Source organism: Castor canadensis, chromosome 4, assembly GCF_047511655.1.
Source record: "Castor canadensis chromosome 4, mCasCan1.hap1v2, whole genome shotgun sequence".
NCBI classification, from domain to species: domain Eukaryota; kingdom Metazoa; phylum Chordata; class Mammalia; order Rodentia; family Castoridae; genus Castor; species Castor canadensis.
The window spans coordinates 39,228,848-39,250,901 of NC_133389.1; the positions used below are offsets into that span (position 1 = coordinate 39,228,848).

General features: G+C 36.1%; 1 protein-coding gene across 3 annotated transcripts in view; it reads left to right on the forward strand.

The window, feature by feature from the left end:
- The window catches only part of Rprd1a (regulation of nuclear pre-mRNA domain containing 1A), a 57,689-nt gene that overhangs the window by 25,686 nt on the left and 9,949 nt on the right, over window positions 1-22,054 (forward strand). For 2 of the 3 annotated variants that reach the window (XM_020174837.2, XM_074069995.1), the window contains exons 2-6: window positions 772-901; window positions 3,997-4,103; window positions 4,424-4,521; window positions 7,764-7,890; window positions 8,000-8,175. In XM_020174837.2, coding sequence (XP_020030426.1) covers window positions 772-901; window positions 3,997-4,103; window positions 4,424-4,521; window positions 7,764-7,890; window positions 8,000-8,175 — 638 coding nt within the window. Of the gene's footprint in view, window positions 1-771; window positions 902-3,996; window positions 4,104-4,423; window positions 4,522-7,763; window positions 7,891-7,999; window positions 8,176-9,305; window positions 17,280-22,054 lie in introns of those variants that run through there. The other variant, XM_020174827.2, reaches the window with a different exon arrangement.

The following is a 22,054-nucleotide window of genomic DNA, read 5'->3' on the forward strand; positions in this document are numbered from 1 at the left end:
TTTTTTAAAATTAATTAACTTATTTGTTTATTTACTTTTGGTAGTACCAGGGTTTGAACACAGGGTCTTGTGCTTGCTAGGCAGGTGCTTCCAATGAGGGAAACATCTAAACTTTGAACATTTGGTCTGTTAGCTTGGTACATGTTTATTACGTAAAGAAAACATGTAGTTGGTTGAAGGTGATAGGTCTTTCATCCTATTTTACATTTTGTACTCTGCTATTTTACAATAGCTTAATACTGATTTTGAATCAACACATTTATCAAAACAATCCTAAATTCAATTTAGGATTTAGCCCACCATCTTAATACTACCTATTACCATCTTATTTTGAATGACTATATTTTATATAGTTTTTTAATTGTTTTAATAAATTTTAATACAGAATAGAGTCAGATGCATTTTTATTACAGATATGAGAATTTCAGTGCATAAAAACTATTTAAATACTAGTATAAATAGGGAATGGCGGTAAGACTAGGAATAAAGGGTATTAAGTGGTTTGGGTGCTGTGCCTCTTAGGTTCTCTTTTTTTCCATTCATGTTGGGTCTCCTGAAGTTGAGTAGTAATCATCCCATAGAAGTTAGCAGCAGTGACTTTGATGAGTTTGGTAGTAGAATGAGAAGCTAGGATTGAACAAGATACATAAAGATGGTGAGTTTATAAAGTTCTCAAACTACTTAATTCTAGTATTGAGAAAGTTTGTTTAACTTAAGTGAAGATATTTTATATGGACTAAATTTTATTTTATTATTTTTACTGTTTTTCAGCCAAACCCAACAGGAAGCTTACTTTTCTCTACCTAGCCAATGATGTCATTCAGAACAGCAAAAGGAAGGGGCCAGAATTTACAAAAGATTTCGCACCAGTTATAGTGGAAGCTTTTAAACATGTTTCAAGGTATGATAATTGTTTTGGGATATTAGGTAACCTGTTTTGAATGTATATGCCCTTTTGCTAAAATTTACCTTAAGCCATTACTATTAAAAACAGGGACGGTGTATTTTTGAAGGTTACAGGTATCTCTAACTGGTATTTTTCAGTGAGCTAAATGGTTTCTGTGAAGATCTGAACTATTGCTGAAGTAGACTTTTGGCATACTTGAATTATAGCTTTCCTTTATGAGATCAAAAGTAAACTTCATTGAGAATTGTCAAAGTATTGAATTGAAAATTTGAGTGCATATCAAACTGTTTTACAGCTATTATTTTCTGGATGCATTTAGTACCCTTTTCCCTCATACCACTTAAAACAATTTTAATGTTTTCTAGTGTTTAAGTTTATGTCTTAACATTTTAAAATGCTTTGGAAATAAAGAATATTTATGATAATAAAATCTGTTGAAAAATTTTCTGTAGATAATTCTGAGGGTGGAAATGTGTACATTAGTTTATGCCCTTTAAAATATTTATTTCCAAACATATGCTGGTCTGTGATAAATTATTGGGCAAATATTATTGGAGTATACATTAAAGTCAATGCAATTTATAGCATATATTGACAAGCAGAAGTGATTTGTGTTGATTGATAAGAGTGAAAAACTACTCACCACATGCTCTATAATTTTACTCACAAAAGATATTTAATACTTTTTTTTACAGTATCAAATACTGTGTGTTGCTTTCTAAATAAGTATTATTTACCCCTCAATTTAGATATTATCTTCTCCCTTTTCAGATATTGCAGTTTCTTAGAGTTAAATCCTGTGCCTTCTTCTGAGGTCATGTTCTTCACTTACTCTCTGATTTTGTGTACTTGTATGGATTTAGTTATTACCCACATTCTCATAACTTAGAATCTTACTCTCCACGCCTTGTTTTTTCTGTGTTCCAGACCTGTATGTCCAGTTGCCCATTGACATGTCTACTTTATACATCTTAGACACTATTTGTTTTACTTTTACTTTATTTTTTCTGGCGGCACTGGGATGTGAATCAGGGCTTCATGCTTGCTAGGCTGGCACTTTACTGCTTGAGCTACTCCGCCAGCCCCTACTTTATACATCTTAAATGTCTCAAACTCAACTGTTTGATATTGAATTCATTATGTTCTTGCTTCCTGCCAAACTTGCTCCTCCTCTAGGTTTCAGTCTCTTAGTGAATGACAACTCCATTTCTCTAGGTGCCTATGCAAGAGATTAGATGTCATCTTCAACACTTCTTTCTCTATCACTCTATATCCTGTGTAGCATACATTTCCTCAGTTGCATTTTTTCCCTTCTAGTTACCATAATGTCTTTTCTGTACAGTTGGAATATCTTCTAGTGTTGTTTAATCCTTTTGAGAAACTGCAGTTAGAGTTGCAGAGCTAATCATAACACTCCCTCATCTTTGAGATAGAGTCTAAAGTTCTGAGCAACATTTAAGATGTGCCTTCATGGAGCTGTCTACCTCTCCAGACTCCTATCTTACATTTCTTCCAAATGCAGTCTATTACTATACAGTTTAAGCTAATTCAACCTTTTCTATGTCTTTTACCTTAAGTATTTTATATATGTTGCCTCTCCATAGAATTCAATAAAATATTTATTGACTACTTACCACCTGCTAAACCCTGAGTATATAGTAATGAAGACAATATTCTTTTCTAGCGGAACTTACATTTCAGATGATATAAAAGAAATATTAGAAAGACAAGTGAATGTATGTTATAATGTCAGATCTCAAATGCTCTAAAGAAACATGAACAGGGAAAGAATTAGAGGATATGAAGATGCTCAATTATATGAAGAGATAAAGAACTGTTTGGAGGAGGTACCATTTATACAGTGATTAAAAGAATGAAGTGAGTCATTTGTCTAGGAAGAAAGGATTCTAGGCAAAGAGAATATTTGATAGAAACAGACAACTGTGGGGCTGGAGGCATGACCTCAAGTGGTAGAGCACTTACCCGGCAAGCTCAAGTCCCTGAGCTCAAGGCCCTGAGTTCAACCCCCCAGTACTGTGGTGGTGGGGAGGTGAGGAGAGGGAGGGAGGGAGGAAGGAAAAGGAAGGGGAAAGAGGGGCAGAGAGGGGAGAGAAGAAGAAAGGAAGGGAGAGAGAGAAAAGAAAAAGGAAGGAGGAAGGGAGGGAGAGAAGAAGGAAAGGGAAGGGGAGGGAAAGTAAAGGAAAGGATGGGATGCTAGGGAAAGGGAAGGGGAGGGAAAATAAAGGAAAGGATGGGATGCTAGGGATGCTAGGCATGCTTGAGGATCAGCAAGGTGATTTGTATAGAGAAAGTATTAGGGAATGTGGACCTAGAGGTTGCCAGGAATCAGAGCATGTGGACCTTTTGGTTCAGGCCAAAGAGAAGGTTGGTAGCCATTGGAGAATTGAGAATACAATCATCTTATCTGACATTAGCTTTGTAGAGTGAAAGAATGGAGGCTGGGAGATCAGTGAGGATGTTATAAAAACCGAGGCAAGAGATAGCTAGTGGTTCAGTCTACAGTGATAGCAATGAAGCAGCAGGTAGGAAATGGCCGGAAGTCATCTTTTTTCCATTTCCCTGTATATCCAATCTTCAGATCTCAGGTTGGATATCACTTCCTTTCACTCTCTCTTAAACTGGGCTAGATCTCTCCATTGTCTGTCTTTAACACCTTGCTCTGTTTTATAACCTTTATGGGTAATCATTGTTATAAAGTTTCATTTGATCTCCATGCCTTGATCAATAAATATTTGTTGAATAAATTAAAAAAGACACCTATTCGAAATCTCCCTCAGGTTTAACCCCAGTTACGTTAGAGCATCTTCTTTGTAAACACCTAGTAGCTGGTCCTGAAACTTTTACAGTTTTTTGTAATTTTTTTCAATATCATGTTTAAAAGCTCTTAAGGAAATAAGGAGCCTGTCTGGATCACATTATCCTGAACTGCTGGCCACATAGTCATGCTTAGAAAACATCTGGATAGTTTTTTCCAGAGAATGAATATTTGATTACATTTTAAATCACCATTAGCCTTTCAATAGCACTATGCGTTTTTATTGTTAGCATTTTTATTTATTTTTGTTTAGTGAAACTGATGAAAGTTGTAAGAAGCATCTTGGAAGAGTGTTATCTATTTGGGAAGAAAGATCTGTTTATGAAAATGATGTATTAGAACAACTTAAGCAAGCTCTGTGTAAGTATATAATTTTGAACCTAATGCGATCTTTTTATTAAGGCGTATTCTTTCATTAAAACTTAAATGTTCTAAGCCGGGTACCAGTGGCTCATGCCTATTATCCTAGCTACTTGGGAGGCTGAGATTGGGAGGGTCTTGGTTTAAGGCCTGCACAAGCAAATAGTTCATGGACTTCATCTCCAAAAAGTAACCTGAGCAAAATGGACTAGAGGTGTGACTCCACTGGTAGAACTCCTGCTTTTGTAAGTGTGAAGCCCTGAGTTCAAACCTCATTCCCACCAAAAAAAACCAAAAAAAGTATATGTTCTTCAATTCAGATGGTGATAAAAAGACAAGGAAGCGAACTTATGAGCAAATAAAGGTGGATGAAAATGAAAACTGTTCCTCTCTGGGATCTCCAGGTGAACCACCACAGGTAACTTTTTTTCTGTTGAGAGTTACTTTTACTTTGTGTGACTACTAGATTTTATTAATTTCAGTGTTCTAGGTATAAGAAAGGAGATGTATGAATATCTCTTATTTTCTGGTTAGCAGATTGCTTATGTTTCATGTAGTATGTTATGTATTGTATATTTTGCATAGAAAGGAATTCTAGTTGCTAAGTATAACTAGATGTGATGAGATATCCCCTATTCGAAGAGTTTATTTTTGAAATAAAACATTATGTGATAAACATCCTTTGTTATATGATGTAAGTACACTAAAATTCCATCCTTAGAGATGAATATTGGTCCTATAAGCACTTTTGCTTTCAAACATGTAAAAATGAGTATTAAGGTGACAGATATATTCAGAAATATGCTTTTTAATTGTACAGTACTGCAACTTTATGGAAAAATAAGATAAATTAGAATTGTTATATTAATACCTTAAGAACTCTCAGGTATTATATTATAACATTCCTTAACCATTCAGTGAATTCTAGAAAGACGTTTTGAACTTTTAATTAAGTGGGAATCAAGTCTTTAAGCCTCCTTCTTCTATTTGAAATGTATAGGAGGGACATATAAAATTTAAGAGGAGAAAATGAAGAAAAAGTCATTCTCTTAAAACAAGGTAAATATCTTCAAGGGCTAGAAATGGTACAGAAAAACAATTCATTATGTTTGTCCGGGCCTATTTCCTGCTGAGCTCTGGTCCAGAAGCAGATGTGAGTTGCCTGAAATTAGTAATCCTTTAAGATACTTGACAGCATGGACAAGGCCTTGGGTTCAATCCCCGGCACTGCAAACAACAACAGCAAGAATACATGACCTTAGTGGGGAAAAAAAGCAAACACTAAGATGTATGTCTCTCCCTATTAGGCAGTAGCTCATGACAGAAAATCATTTTGTACTAAGAGCCTGTTATGATTCCATGAGCAGTGTTTTGCCTGAGTTCTAGGTATAGGACTTGGCTCTCTTCCATGTACTCTGATGAAAGAATAATCACAGTTGCACTTAAATGTTTTTGAGTAATCATCTGACCCTTTTCTAGTGCCTGTATAAACTGCTATTGCTTTAATTGTATAATAATTGCTTCAGATTAGTTGTGTTCTCTAGTTCTTAATGGTCCAGCTTTGTAGTCACTATTTTATGACATTTTAGAATGGCTAAAATCTCTTTCTGCAGGATCTAATCAAACTTATTTTGTCCTCAGGCATTGGGGATTTAGAGTTAACTCATGCAGGAAAGGAATATGAGTATGTGATGTGATCAAGTTGTAGTTAAGCAGGTAGACACTGTCAAGATCATAAAGCAAAATTTTCCCTATAACTCCAGAAAATTTTAGAGTTTTCTAAGACTGATTAAAACATAGTATTTTATATCAGTTAATTGAGGGGCCACAAGAAGCAAGCTTCCTGGTAATTATCATTGCTCTTTTATCATTGTAGAGAGGATCTTTATAACAAAATTATTTTTGTGTACTTTTGGGATTTTTCACACACTTCAAATGAATTTAAAGCACATGTAGGTTGATGTATTTCTTATCAGGTTAATCCCTTTTTATTTTTTGTGATACTGAGGTTTGAACTCGGCCTGTACCTTGAGCCATGCCATCATCACTTTTTTTGTGTGATGGGTTTTATTGACATAAGGTCTTGCAAACAATTTGCCTGGATTGGCTTCGAACTACAATCCTCCTGATCTCTGCCTCCTGAGTAACTAGGATTACAAGTGTGAGCTGCCAGTTTCTGGCTTAATTTTTTAAGAGATGGTGTCTTTCTATGTTGCATAGGCTGGTCCTGAACTCATGGGCTCAAGTGATCCTCCCGCCTTACCCTTCTGAGTGTTGGGACTGCAGGTGGCTGCCACCACATCCAGCTAAATATTACCTGATGTGTATATGCACAGAATTAGTAATATTCTATATATAACATATATACGTTTTATACATGTATGTTTAAGTATATCTATATATACACGCACATTTTCCTAGAGTCCTAGATCTAGTCTTAGAAACTTTAAAAAAAAAAAAAAAAGACAAAAAAGATGGAGAGTAGTAAAAGGAAAATTTGATTATTTTTCTTTGGAATAACTTGCATTATGAATTGTGAGATCACCAGCGAGGAAATGCTCTTTCCTTCTAATTATAGCAAGTATGAAAAATAGTACAGCTAGGGCTGGGAATGTGGCTTGAGTGGTAGAGTGCTTGATGCCTTCTGGGTAAATGTGAGGCGCTGGGTTCAAAATCCAGTTCTACCAGGAACAACTACAGTAACACCCATCCCCCAGCCCAGTACTGTCAAATGAAACAAAAAACAACAAACAAATAAATAAAAAACCAAAAATCTGAGTGTGATCCTCATGACAGCATTGTAGGGCAGTTGAGGGTAATTCATTGTCGAGGTATGCAATAGCCTCCAGGAAGATAGTGCAACTAAGGCTGAGGGTGTAGTGTTAGAGTGCTTGCGTGGCATGCTTTACCCGGTTCAATCCCCAGCGCTGTGGAAAACAAAAAGAAATAGTGCAACCGAAATATTCTAATTGATCGTCCCTCCTAATCATAGTTGTATGACAGTAGTATAAATAAGTAATTGTAATGATAATTTGTTTACTGTCTAAGCAATATATAAGCACTAGCCATCAGATACACAAATATTTTAATGGTCTTATTAACCATAGCATAGTCGAAGATAATCATATTTGAACATAATCCAAAACTGCATTTCTCTTAATTACAGCATTTAGAAATAGAATCTGACTCTTCTGTGCTGTAGTAGACGATTTGTACCCCCCATTCCCCAGTATCCAATTTAATATTTAAAAATCTTCATAATAGTAATACGTACAATGATAATGTAATGCACGTATATTATTTCATTGATGCTGTAAGGTTGAAGCTAGGGCCTACCTTTTTCCATATAAATATATATCTGCCATATTAAACACTCACTTCCTTTTAATGATGAAATCATTCTTTTTACACTGTCTCCACCACTGGAGTGAGAGCTTCTCAAGGCCTTGTTTCATTTACATTTTCCATAATTCATATAGTATAGCTTGCTTTTCTTAATATATAGAAGAAATGGACCATTTTTCAGAAGCACTTTATATTGGAAACTGTTAGATAATAAGTACCTTGTAGAATTAGGAATATGAAAGACATGTCAAGTATTTTGTATTTGTTAAAACTTTATTTATTTACTTTGGTTCTGAAGTTGTATAACTTTTTAAGACTCTAGATCTCGTTAGAGCATTACAAGATCTAGAAAATGCAGCTTCAGGTGATGCAGCAGTTCATCAAAGGATAGCTTCCTTGCCTGTCGAAGTGCAAGAAGTATCCCTACTTGATAAAATAACAGGTAAGAAGAGAAAATGTGATTCAGACCTTTTTTGGGAAGCTGGATGTGGGAACAGCATATGCCATTGTTTTTGTTGTGTAATAATTATATTATCCTGTGCTTTTCTTAGATAAAGAATCTGGAGAAAGGCTTTCTAAAATGGTAGAGGATGCTTGTATGTTGCTGGCAGATTATAATGGCAGATTGGCGGCAGAAATAGATGATAGAAAGCAGCTCACTCGAATGTTAGCAGATTTTCTTCGTTGTCAAAAGGAAGCCCTTGCAGAGAAAGAACATAAATTGGAAGTGCGTAACCTTTTCCTTCTTTAGTGCTTATTTATTTAATTTACTTTTAGGTAGGAATTTTAACATACCTTAATATACCTGTACACTTTGCAAGTTTTGTATCGTAGACTTTTTTTAGGCAGTGGCCCAGGTAAACTTCTCCTTGAATTAATGGGTTTCCCTGTGCTTAAACCAAGTCAGCCTGCTTAAGTAAACTTAGAATTAGCAAAATTGGTGATAGTTGGAAATTATTAATGGAAAATTCTATGTAATAGCAGAAATTTATCAATTTATACCCTTATCTTCAAAAACAAAAACAATAGGAAAATAATAGTTGAAATGAAGCTTGATATTATCTGCAATGAATTGTGGCTGGATTTATTCAATTCCTATTCTGAGTACTTGTAGTATTTTAGGTATATCATTAAGTCTTCAAATTACTCCCTTGTTCTACTCCTGATTCTGACACTTAATATATTCCTACCTACCCATATTTCCTGGGCTCACCAAGTAATGCATAGTACTGTTGGTGAGAAGTGTGGGGGTTCAGGAGGAAGTGAAAAGAAATAGACTTATATTTCCTTTGAGCTAAGGTAGATAAAGTATATTTGGTTTTACTTAAAAGAATCATTCAGTTGACAAGGCCTTATTTAAATTGTTTACTGCTGTACCAATGTCTTATGTAAGAGAATTTCTAATTTGTTTGATTCCTTTATTTATGCAGTATTAACTTGCATTTATTCATTCTTATTTTGTTATTGGTTCAGCAATCTGTAATTATATCCCTAATGGTACTTGGACTGACTTGCCACCACAACTGTAAGAGAGCTACTTGATTACTCCCACCCCAAACTTTCAGCAATTTAGTACTATCCTGTTTCAGTTTCCTCCTTTGCTGCTCATAAACACACTCAGTCATTGACACTATACTCTGCTGCCAAAGAGGTTGCCCACTTTGACATGGACAGGAAAAATGAAATTTCTTGAAAAGATTTTGATAGTTAGCATTCTTTTTTGATCTTAGAACTTTAATCTTAAATATATTGTTACTTGTTTTATTATCTGCAGAACTAAGGGTAAGTAATGTAGAAGAGTATTGTCTTCAGTCTTTTAGTATGGTTTCTTTAACTTCTATTGAGCTTCTATTGCAGATATTGGACATGGGCGTATCTTCTAAAGATGTCACCACCATTAGCATATTCTTCCTGCTAAAAATAAATATCAAACTCCAAAGCCTGCATTGTCTCATGTTTTTGAAAACTGAAGAGAAGACTGCAATTTTTTTATTCTACTTGTACTGCTTATGTTGACCATTTATCACTAGTGTGAAAAACAGAATTTATATTTGAAATGTATGTGTAGAAAATAGATTACCCCCATCCACCCAAAAATCCTTTCTTTCCCCAGTACATTGAATCCAGAGTTCAGTTGATAGTCACAGATGATGAGACTGATAAACTCGAGACATTTCACATAAATCATCTAACCCTACACAGCAGGATATGTTATTATCCACATGGAACTGAGGCTCAGGAAGATAAAAGCAGCTTGCCCAAGGTCAAAAAGAGCTAGCAAATTGTTTAGAACCCAGGGAATATACTTCCAGAGTCAATGTGCACCACTGCCCAGCATGTAGGCCCTTTTCCATGCTACTGACCCATATGTGCTACCTTTAATTACCCAGATTTTGGTGTTTTTTTTCCCTTTCTCAGTAGTGGGGTTTGAACTCAGGGCCTTGTGCACTGTACCACTTGAGCCACACCGCCAGCTGATTTATTTTATTTCTAGTACTTATAATTTCAACTATTTATGATTATGAAAGGTGGATTTTTATTTTTTCCTACCACTTTCACCATTTTGCCTTTATATAAAATAATATTTTACTTGTTTTGAGATGGTCTTGCTATTTCGCCAAGGCTGGCCTTGAACTTGTTACCATCTTTCTTACACCTCTTAAGTTTTAGGATTACAGGCATGTGCCACCACACCTGACTATGTTGCAATGTTTTCTATTCTCAAAAGTTTCTTAATGTTTGGGTACTATGGTCCCCTTTCTGTCTTTGTGAGTTTCTGCCTTTATATATTGCTTTATTATTTTAGTGGGCTTTGGGGAGGGAGAAGATCATATGTCAGATTTTTTGTGTCTTACTAAACAGAACGGTATGTGCTTTGTAACTAAACCACCCTTGTCTAATTAGTTGTTGTATATACATTACCTACATTGTTGACCACTGACTGTATTCATCCCTGTAATATCTCCCTACATGTGCACCCAGATGGGTCTCTGAAGGAGACACCAGGTTCCATTGCACCTGTTTAAAGCACTCTGGTGCTCATTACACCTTTGCATTTTATGTGGAAGTACATGGCCTAGTCATGAGTCTGCGTAGCCCCATCTTGTATCATCTGACCAGCTTGCATTTTGTTCTTCAAGCAGGTGAAGCCATTCTCACTTCAGGGTTTTTGCTTTGTCAGTTGATAATGTAGTACTAAATGTGCTCATTTTAGGAGTATTTCTTAGCCACTTGCTTTGCCTTCGGGTTTATGTTCTTATGTCACCTCTTCACTGGGTCTTCTATCCCTTTTCTTGGACTCCAACTGTTCTCCCCACCTCTTCACAAGTGGGTGACATTGCTATTTTGTTTTCCTTTGTGGTATTTATGTCATTTGAAAATTTAAAACTTTGCATACTTAGCTTTCATGTGTACCTGTCCCCAGAGTGTGTGGGATGCAGAACCTTGTTTTGTTTTTCAGAAGAGTATTTTGCCATAGCCTTGATGTTTAGGACAATATCTTTTTCTTGGTAGGCTCTTGAGTATATATGTTGAATGAACAAATGGTATTAGGCCTTCAGATCCTAGATGAATGAATGCTTGGTAATTTTGTAATTAAGTCAGAAAACTACTTTAAAAATGATTGAAAGACTTGAGAGTTTGGATAAAATTATAACCAGAGTAATTGGCTAATTTTTGTTGATGGTACTTGGGATTGAACCCAGGGCCTTGAGCACGGTAGGCAGATGCTATATCACTTGAGCCACAACTCCAGCCCTTTAAAGTATTGTAATTCTTCATATAGTAGTGTTCTGGGGACGTGGTGACTGAGGATAACTGAAATCGTAGAAAACAAAACTGTGGATAAGTAGCCTGTGTGTTCAGGCACACATATCTATAACTAGCTGAGCATTATCAAAGTGAAAATGGCCATTTTAAAATAAATTGTAAAATTATGTTACTATTTTACCTTTTTTCCCCTTCAGTAAGAAACAGATTTAAAATGACATGCTAACATGCTTAGCATTGTTCACTTTACTTGTAAATGGTAACAGTGCCACCTAGTGGAAGACTTGGAGCTATAAATGAAATCTGAATCCTTAAACCAGTGTTTATCCTTTTACATTTTGGTATGTAAGAGTAGAATTTACTTGCATTTGCCCTCTTTGCTTGCTCACTCACTCATGGACTGGAATTGAAAACAGTAATACCTGTCAAGAAACACATTATGATGGTTAACGAAGTTAGCAGATAAGCAGTTACTCAGCAGAGGCAAAGGACAGACCTCAGTAATTGATAACAAATGCTGCAGTTTGTTGTTACTGTAGCAGCTAAGAGTTTTTGGAGAAAAGAGTGAAAGTAAGTTGAACTACATTGTGGAAGGCACTTGAATTTCAGGGTGCAGACGGTTTTAACATCCCAGCGGGCAAGGAGAACAGTAGCATTAGCAGTGTTTGTTGAAAACCTGTTTGTAGTTACTGAGTAGATTAGACTGTAGAGAGATTTGCAGCAGTAAGACTGGCTAGAACTTAATTAGAAAATGTATATGCAGGGCAACAGAGGCCCAAACTATAGCAGGTGTTAAGTCCTCTTATATTGTACATCTTGTCTCCAAAACTTCATCTTGCAAAAATGAAGTTCTACACCCATTGAACAGTGATTTTCCATGTTCTCCTCTTGCCCATCCACCAATGTTTGTGTCAGTGAATTTGACTAGTAGTTATCTTATGAAGTAGAATCATTCAGTATTTGTCTTTTTATGCCTGTCTTATTAGCAGTATAACTTCTACGTCCATTTATGTTGTAGAATGTGTCACAATTTGCTTTTTTAAGATTGAATAATGTTCTGTTGGGTATATATATTGTATTTTGTTCATTCATGTACTGATGGATCCTTAGGTTTCATCTCTTGAGTGCTGTAAAAGTGCTGTTATGACTCTTGTTGTACAGTGTCTTTGAGACCTTGCTTTCAATTCTTTGGGAGGTTATTTATCCAGAAATGGAGTTGCTAGTTCTATTTTTCAGTTTTTTTTTTTTTTAAGGAATCAACATACTTGTTTTCTTCATTGCTATACCATTTTATATTCTCACCAGCAGCACACAAGGTTTATAATTTCTCTGCATCCTTGGCAGCACTTGATATGTTCCATTTTATATGTCAGTAGCTAGCTTGTTGGTTATGAAATTTGACTTTTGCCATTTCTTGTTTGTCTCTCTTTGCTTCATTGCTTGAGCTTTTTTTTTTTTTTTTGGTGGAACTGGAGTTTGAACTCAGGGCTTTGTACTTGTAAAGCAGGTGCTGTACTGCTTGAGCCATACCTCTAGTCCATTTTGCTCCGGTTATTTTGGAGCTGGGAATCTCGTGAATTATTTGCTTGGTCCTGATCCGAGCCTCCCAAGTAGCTAAGATTATAGGCATGACCCCTGGCATCTGGAGCATACTGATTGATTTTCTGTACATCTGCTAGACACTTATGGTTTTAAGTTATTTGTATAAATGTTTTTCCAAGTATACTTCTTTATATATATGTGCAAATACATATGTATATATATACTTACACATTGGCAGAAATGTGGGAAGTGCCAAAAATCATGTAAAAGAGAGTAAAAACTGGGCTGGAGGCATGGCGTAAGTGGCAACATGCCTGTCTCGCAAGTGGGAAGCCCTGAGTTTGGTTGTTGATACTGAAAGTACATGAGCTGAAATAATAGCCCTTTGTCAGTTTTTCTCTCTTCCTTCTGAACTTCTTCCTTAACGTTTCCCTATGTACCAATTTTGTTTATAGAATGTCAGATTGTTTTATTGGTATTTAAAGAAACTTTGTGAAATTTTATATTGTTTCGTTACCAGTATTATGTAGTATCTGTCACTAAAAGCTTAAAAAGATTTTCCAGACAGGTATGTCAGCATAAAGGACAAATATAAAAGCAATGAAGAGCAACAAAAATCATCCTAGTTTTTGCATGTCTGAGAGTAGCTTTCTTTTCTAACCATCCAACACCCTGGCCAGATGACTTTTCCTTGTTACATCTAGGTGTTGTCATTTTTTCTTTCGTCCTATAAATTTAAAATATTATATTGAGGGTACTAGTCTTTCATTACTTTTGTTTGATATTTGATATTCCCTACTAATAGAAAGATCTAAGTAGCCTTATATTGTTAATTCTGAATTTTTTGTTTTTCATTAAATTTCTATCATGTGTGTTGAATGTTCTAAATCATTCTTTTCTCTTATTTTTTCCACTCATCACTTTTTTCCTCATTATTTCATTTGTTGTTGCTTTTTAAAATTCTGTTCTTCCTTATTGCATGAGATCTCTGTCTAATATTGAAAGTAGTTTTGTTAGATTTTTGAGGGTCTCTGTTCAGGAAAGAGATGACTAACATGTTTTCTTAGCTAGCTTACAGATTCTACACTTCAGGGCAAGGAGAGAAGGAAATGTGTCAGAGTTTGGTGAATTTTCTGAGTCAGCCCAAACCTAACTGGAAGCTGTGTCTATTTTTTTCCCAGCGCTGCAGCCATATTGTCCAGTACTCCTTCTGTCGTTGTGATCCCTGGACTTTGTCCCTTGTCTCTAAGAGTCATAGTAGGCACAGGCTATCTTTTAAAAATAATTTGGAATAGAGTCAGCAAGTATTATGAATGTTTGCAATAACTGAGAAATAATCATTCGTTGAGCTCTTGGCATAGTCTAGAGGAGTGTGCAGACATATTCAGTGGAAATGTAAAAAACTTTAATTAGCTTCTGTCTGTTTTCTGTAAACACGAATATCTGCCTCTTTGTGGGTTAACCTCATTTCATTTTCATGTTTTTTTATTAGGACATATTTGTTAGGGAGGGTTCATAGTGACAATTCCAATTAGACTTAAATTGTGCATTGTTTACATTGCCCCCATCGTATTCCTCTCAGCCCCCTCTCCACTGCACTTAAAGCAATTGCAGGAGGTTTCTTAGTTTTGTTTTGTATAGGTATATGAAGTCCATCTACCATGTACTATCACCTTAATCTCCTTAACCCCTTAGGTTTTGATTGCTGACAATGAGATGCTTAAAGCAGTTTCTTTCCACTACATTTAGATTACTTTCCTAATCTGTGGGTTTAGGAATTATGGAAGAATTGAAAGTATATGTTTCATAAAAATATTGGCCTCTGAGAAAGGATGATTTAAATAAGCAAAGTAAATAAATATGTAATGAATCTTTATGGTTTTACTCTTTCCAATAAATAAAAATTCTTGCATAGTTTATGGCATTTGTTTTTGGTGCATATAAACTTTTTTCTTCTGGGCTCTGAGCTTTTTGTTTATGGTGTATGTATTTTTGACAGTGTAGCATTGGCACTTTTTTGCTTATTTTAATTTTGGAACTGTCTCAAACCTTGTTATTTTAAACATCTGCCATTGTTAATCTTGGAGTTGTTAATTGGCTTGTTACAAATGAGTTTTAAAAATAATCTTTTTTTTATGTTGAGCCAATATTTCAGCTTGTATTCTTTTTTTTTTTTTTTTTTAATTTTTGCCATTTCTTGTTTGGCGCTCACCGTTTCTTGAACAAACTTCATTTTTTGTTTGTTTGTTTTTGGTGGAACTGGGGTTTAAACTCAGGGCTTTGCACTGGTAAACCAGGTGCTCTACAGCTTGAGCCACACCCCCAGTTCATTTTGCTCTTGTTATTTTGGAGCTGGGGTCTTGTATACTATTTGCCAGGGCCCAATCTCAGCCTCCCAAGTAGCTAGGATTACAGACATAAGCCACTGGCACCTGGCATTAAGCACATTGCTTAAGAACAGATATATTTTGAATTACAGATAAATTTTTTTAAATTACATGTTAAAGAAATAATGCCACAAATAGAGGGCTGTGGTTAGAAGTTTGTCTTCATTGATTTTGGTCCTACTTAAATCACTGAACACTTAAGCCATTTAGCTTTGTGGTGAAGAGTGGGGACTCAGGAATTGTGTTGCTTGTTTAAATTCTGTTTCATTACTTAGCCTAGTGGCTTGGGCAAAGAACTTGACCTCTTTGTACCCCGTTCCTTATCTATCAAATAAGGATACATATTGCAACTACTTAATATGGTTGTGAGGAGATTCAAACAAGTTGGGTGCTTAAAACTTCCTAGTATATAATAAATTCTTAACAAGTTTTAGCCCAAGACAAAATTTGGAGGTTTCCTGTCTAGTGTACATTTGTCATTTAACTTATTTTATAAGGATACTCTTGAGGGTATCAGATGTCCCAAAGAGAAGGTGTGTATCTTGCTAGTTACAGTGTTTGTATCTTGATGATTGCAACTGGGTTTCTTAGTACCTTTAAATAATGTATGTGCTCACTCAGGTTTTGAGATTCTGGTTTATCTGAGTCAAGCCCACTTTTCTGCTTATGGAATCTACTTTTCAAAATTAGATACAGTATTTGTGGTTCACCTTTTTTTAAAGATTTTTTTGAAGTAGTTGTTAAATGTATCCAGTTGATGTGAAGTACTTTTTAATTTCCTTCCCTCCGTCAGTGTTGTAGAATATGATTGGTTAGGGCAGGAGATCTGGATTCAATTAAAGTGCAGTATTCATCTTATTTTCTTGCCTGATCTAGATGTTCACTGTCTTTTGTAGAGAAAATGAAAGTTCATATTCTATCCCTGGTTTTTTAAAAAATGTTGAACTGAGTTGCAGTTCCAGAACTTATAGAAAAGTGAATATATTTGAATATAATGAAGAAATATATAAAGCCAGACAAGTATATTCTTTACCATACTATATAACAACATAGTAAGGATGTATGCAAATGTAATTTACACAGCTATTATATAAATATAAATTGTTAAGATAGATTCAACAAGAAAAATAAAGTGGAGAGACAGATGAAATAGAGGGATTGAGGGGGTGAAATGTGGACAGTTACAGGGCAGTAGTCACTAGCTATATGTGCTATTGAAATTAATTAACATAAGATATAATTCATTTTCTCAGTAGCAGCCACATTTCAAGTGCTCAGTAGCCACATATGCTAACTGGCTACTATGTTGGGTGATACAGATATGGAACAGTTCCATTGTCACAAGTTCTATTCGTAATTATTGATAGATTGCCCAAAAGGTAAGCTTAGACAAAATAATGAAATAAATGCATAGGAAGTGGCAAGAGTGAGCTTGCAATATATGATGCGTGTAATTTCTCTACTGTATTGTGAAAGAATGCTGTGGTTGCCCCAGAAGAGACGGTATTCCTAGAAGATGGTATGCAGACAGGATTAAATTTAAGAAATAATCTGTATTCTTGCGTGTACTGTTGTAAAGGTGGGAGCATTTGCACAAATGCTCCCCACCAGAAGTGGAGGCAATAGGAGGTTGGAACAAAACACAGTGACTAACTAAGAACACTAGTGAAAACAGTTGAGAGGGTTAGCCCCTGTGTAGCCCCTTTTTGGGATCAAGTAGCAGTGGTTAGGAGTCTGGCATTTGGAGCAGAGAAAAAGGGTGGTATCCTTCCACAGATTGATAAGGGTCAGGAGTGATGGAGGTTCTCTGTATATAGAAAACACCTTGCTGTGATTGTCCACATTTGCTCTTGTAAACCTTACGACAGCACAAGTAGGTTATACATATAGTCTGTAGTTAAATGAAGATGTTTACAGCACCAGAACTACCAAGAATTTTTAGAAAGACACTGTAAAAAAGGGGGAAAGAGGACCAACTTTTTAAAAATCATTTTTACATTTACTCATGTGTATATATTGTTTAGACTATCTTCCCCCCCCCCAGGAATAACTTTTGTCTAATAAATAGTTATCCTTGTCACAAGTATCAGCACTCTATAGACCCTACTGTACAAAACTGAAATGTTTATTATAACATCATCATAGGGTAGTTTTGAGATGTTTGGTGATTTATGAAAGCCTGAATTTGACATTAAAAAAAAAAAAACTTAGGATTATTGGTGTAGTAAAGTGATCTTCCAGTGAAAGTAGGAATGCCTTGTTAATTCAGAACTTCTGAAGATTTCACAGTACATTCGTAAATATGATAGTGTTAAAAAGTTACTTTGATAGGACACATGAAGAGGAAAGGGAGCAAAACTGAAAAGAGAGAAAACCTAAGGAAAACTAAGAAAAGGAAATAATATAGAAATGAACAAATAGCCAGGTATGGTTATGTATGCCTGTAATTCTAGCACTCAAGAGGCTGAAGCAGGAGGATTGTGAGTTTGAGGCCAGTATGGACTACATAGGGATTTAGAAATGAACAAGCAGTACAGCTTTCATCATGCCTGCCAGAATTTAGTACTATGTCCCCATCTAGCAGCTGGATCATATGTGCCAGACAACCCTTCTTCCTCAGCTCCCTATCTAGACCTCTTAGGATTTATCATCTGCAGGAAAAAGTGACACATCTAGGTGGCCTGCACCAGAGAGCCAGGTTGAGTGTAAGATGCCATCTCAGGTGTGATCTGCTAGATTTCATTCTGTCTGCATGCCAGCATTGTTGCCTTTTCTGCCTTTAGGCACCATTTCCCTTCACTTGAGCATCTATTCTCTTTTTTTTAAAGAAAGCTCCTTTTCACTCAAGAAATGCCCTTGAAGCCTCCAGTTGCTTACTGGTTTTGTTTGTTTGTTTTAGGCAGTACTGAGGTTTGAACTTGGGGTCTTGCACTTACTAGAGAGGCACTGTTTCACTTGAGCCACACCCTCCAGACTTTTTTTTTTTTTTGCTATAATTATTCATTTGAATATGGTCTTGTTTATGGCCAGGCTGGCCCGGACTGAGATCCTCCTAATTACGCCTTCTGTGTAGCTGGAATGACAGTTGCACCCCCACCACACCCAGCTATTCATTGGTTGAAATGGGGTCTCACAGACTTTTTGTCTGTACTGACCTCAAGCCATGACCCTCCTGATCTCTTGCCTTCTGAGTAACTCGGATTACAGGCATGAGCCACTGTGCCCAGCTTGATTTTGTTTTTGAGACAGCCTCAGTTGCTCAGATCCCTTGAACTTAATCCCTTACCTCAGCTTCCCACTACAATACCTGTCTTTCTTTTGAGATTCTTAGAATTCTTAGGTCTCTTGAATGAAACTTCCCAATCTGGCATAAAGGAAATATTACCATACACTACATGGGAAAAAAATTAAGTGTCTGTGTACCTAATCTGAAACCCTACTATTTTGTAGATGTGATAATACTTCAAATTTTAGTCATAAACTAATAATACCTTGCATTGACTCTGTGCCGAGGCACTGCTCTGTGTACTTTTCCTATTTTTATTGGTACTGTGACTGTAGGAGGAAGGTAGTATACCCATTTTATGAATGAGAACATTGAGGCATAGAACTGTTAATATATGATCTTCAAGGAAAGTTTGAAAAATACCATGAAGCTCCTCAGAAGATTTTGATGTCTCTGTTGCTCAGTGGTGGAGCACTTACCTAACACAAGGCCCTGGGTTCAATCTTCAGCACTGCCCACACAAATTTAAATTTTTATTGTAAATACAATTTTTATTAAAGGTAAGCAGCTGTAGCTATCCTGTCTATAGATTAACACCCTACTTGAATTATCTGTCTCAACTAGTTTTCAGTGAATATACAATACGGAGTGAAAAAATGAATTGAGAATTGAGAGTTATGGGCTCATAACTTACTGTTTGAACCTGAACAAACTAACTATCAAGACCATACTCTTTCCTCATCTTTAAAATGTAGATTTCAAGCCTCATTTATAAGATCCACTCTAGCTCTAAAATTCAGGGCTTTGGACCTTTTCCCTTATTATTTCATAGTTAAGTACTTCTGAATATGTTTAATTCACCTTTTAAGAGTGATGTGTAGAGATTAAGAATTTTTTCGTTGCCTTTTTCCAAGAAGTTTCCCATCATAAAACAAAACATGCTGCTTTTATACTGAAGAAAAAAGAACTACTCAAGTTCACACCAATGACTGAAAATAATCATTATTGTTCCACTCTCCTTTGTTTTTTGTTTTATATGTCTGCATATATATAATTTTACCTTTTAAAGATGTTTGTGAAAGTGACTCTTTTTTTGTACCTAACATTGTAGGTAGTCAGCATTTATTGCATCTTTTGTTTCGTACGGGAATGCAACTTCTTTTTTTGTGGTACTGAGGATTTAATTTAGGCCTTTGAACTTGCTAGGGAAACACTCTACCACTTGACCCATGCCCTCTGTCCATTTGCTTTTAGTTTGTTTTTCAGATAAGGTGTTGAACTTTTGCTGGCCTGCCTTGGTCTGTGATCCTCCTACCTCTACCTCCTGAGTAGCTAGGACCATTGTTGTGTGCCAGCATGCCTGGCCCTAACTTTTTTTTTTAATGTTCCATTTATCCACATCGAGGAAATAAGTTATACTTGTTGGACCAATTGAGAGAACTAGGTTTACATGACAAAGGGTGGGGGTTACTATAAAAAGAATTTGCTAAGTACCTGATTAATAAAAATCTTCACTTCATCTCTACATCCAGTACCTTCAGTACACCACTGTAATTGGTGGAGTGGTCTTACTGGTAACTATCTCATCTCATGTAATGTTCCTTCCCTTTCCTCTTCTCCCCTCTCTTCTTTCAGTGGTACTGGAGTTTGAACTCAGGACTTCATGCCTGCTAGACAGGCCTTGAGCCACTCTGCCAGCCCTCCCCCCTCCCCTTTCTTTAGATTATTTTTCATGTAAGTTCTCACGGTTTTCCCTGGGCATAGCCACAGACCAAGACCTTCCTACCTAAGCCTCCTAACTAGCTTGGATTACATACCTTCCCTACCATGTCCAGCTTTTTTGTTGAATTGGGGTCTTGCTAACTTTTTGCTTAGGCTAACCTCAAACCGGCACTCTCCCAATCCTCACCTACCAAGTAGCTGGGATTGCAGCATGAGCCACCATGCCCAGTCATTGTTTTAATTCTCTTTAATTCCTAGGTACTTTAGTTATATGACTATTCAGAATATAGCTATATATGTTTAGTTTTCATTGATTAAAACAAAGTTGAGTGTCCATAAAGCATCAGAAAGGCAGATTATAGAATGAGAAGTACAAGATTATGAGCTCTTTTGAGTTCCAGCAGCTTTGACAAATTTATGTGCTCACAAATTTGCTTACACATTCAGTTGATTAGGGCTGCCTGTGAAACTCATTATTTATTGGTTAATGTTCTTAACAGGTAGATAAGATCTTTGGCCCATACTCAGTGCAAATTGAATGAGGAATACTGTCAAAAACATTGTATTCTCTCACCATCCTCTTTGCCTGAAAATTCCCGGTATAAATTCCTGCATGTAAATTACAAGCTAATTGTGTCAGTGTAGTGAAGTCTGGCTTAGCATCACTTCCTGGGAGAAAGCACTGATCATGTGTAGGTATTAGACAGTGCCGGATTAGGGTACTATGAAGCTATGCTAATAAACACATTTTAGAATATGGAACGTTCTAGCATATTGGATACAGGTTAAGCCACAGCTGGATTTCTGTATTCAACCCTGGATTCCACATTAGGAAAACAAATTAAGTTGCCACCGTTTCTCCAGAGGCAGGGGCTAGGGAGGCAAAGGAAATGCAAACAGAAACTAAAGAGAACAGTTGAGAGGATTAGGGAGATCAGAGATGGGGGGGTGAGGGGGATAGGATTTACATTCATCCGACTTCAGATGCCTCAAAAGCTATTATAAAAGAGGGATTGGGTTTGCTTCTGAGGATAGAACTAGGACCAGTGGTACAAGTAACAAATAAGACCATTCTGCCACTTTAAACTGCCTAATGTGAGAAGGCCATTTAATAAAGTAGTACATTGCAGTCTCTGGCTACCTTCAACACAGCCTGACTCCTGGCAAGATTAACAACCTCATACCACAGATCTGTGCACCTTACTGTTATCTGATATGTCATGTTTGGGTTCCAATAAAAAATTACAAGGCATGCTAGTAGGCAAGAGTCAAAACAAACATCAGAACCAGACTCATGTATGACACAAATTTGGAGTTACCAGATCAAGAATTTAATGTGACTGATTAATATGTTAAAGACTCATGGGAAAAGCACACACCATGCAAGAATGGATGGAGAAAGGTGGAGATGCTCAGAAAAAAAAAATGATAGAAGCTTGAAAGAAATGAAGAGTGCCTTTGATGGGTACCTCAGTAGACTGAATGCTGGCAATGAAAAAAGTTGTTGAATTTGAGGATAGGTCAATGGGAACTTCCCAAACTGAGATGCAGATTGAAAAAAGAATGAGAAAATGCAAAGCAAAATCCACAAATAAACATCCAAGAATTTTGACAGTTTGAAAAGGTGTATGTGCTTGGAATACCATAAGAGGGCAGTATTTAAGTAAAAGAAATATTTGAAGTAGTAGTAGCTAAGAATTTCCAAAATTAATGACAGAAACCAAACTACTGATCCAGGAAAGTCAGACTTTCAAGCAAGATACAAAAAATAAATTTATAATCTACATGTAGGCAATCTACATGTAGTACATAAAACTGAAGACAACCCTAAATGAAGCCAGAGGAGGGAAAACATCTATAAAAGAACAAAGATAAGAATTGCAGTGGACTTGGCAGCAGAGCATTGCAGTCAAGAAAATGTGAGAAGTGCTGAGAGAATCCACTAACCTGGAATTCTGTAT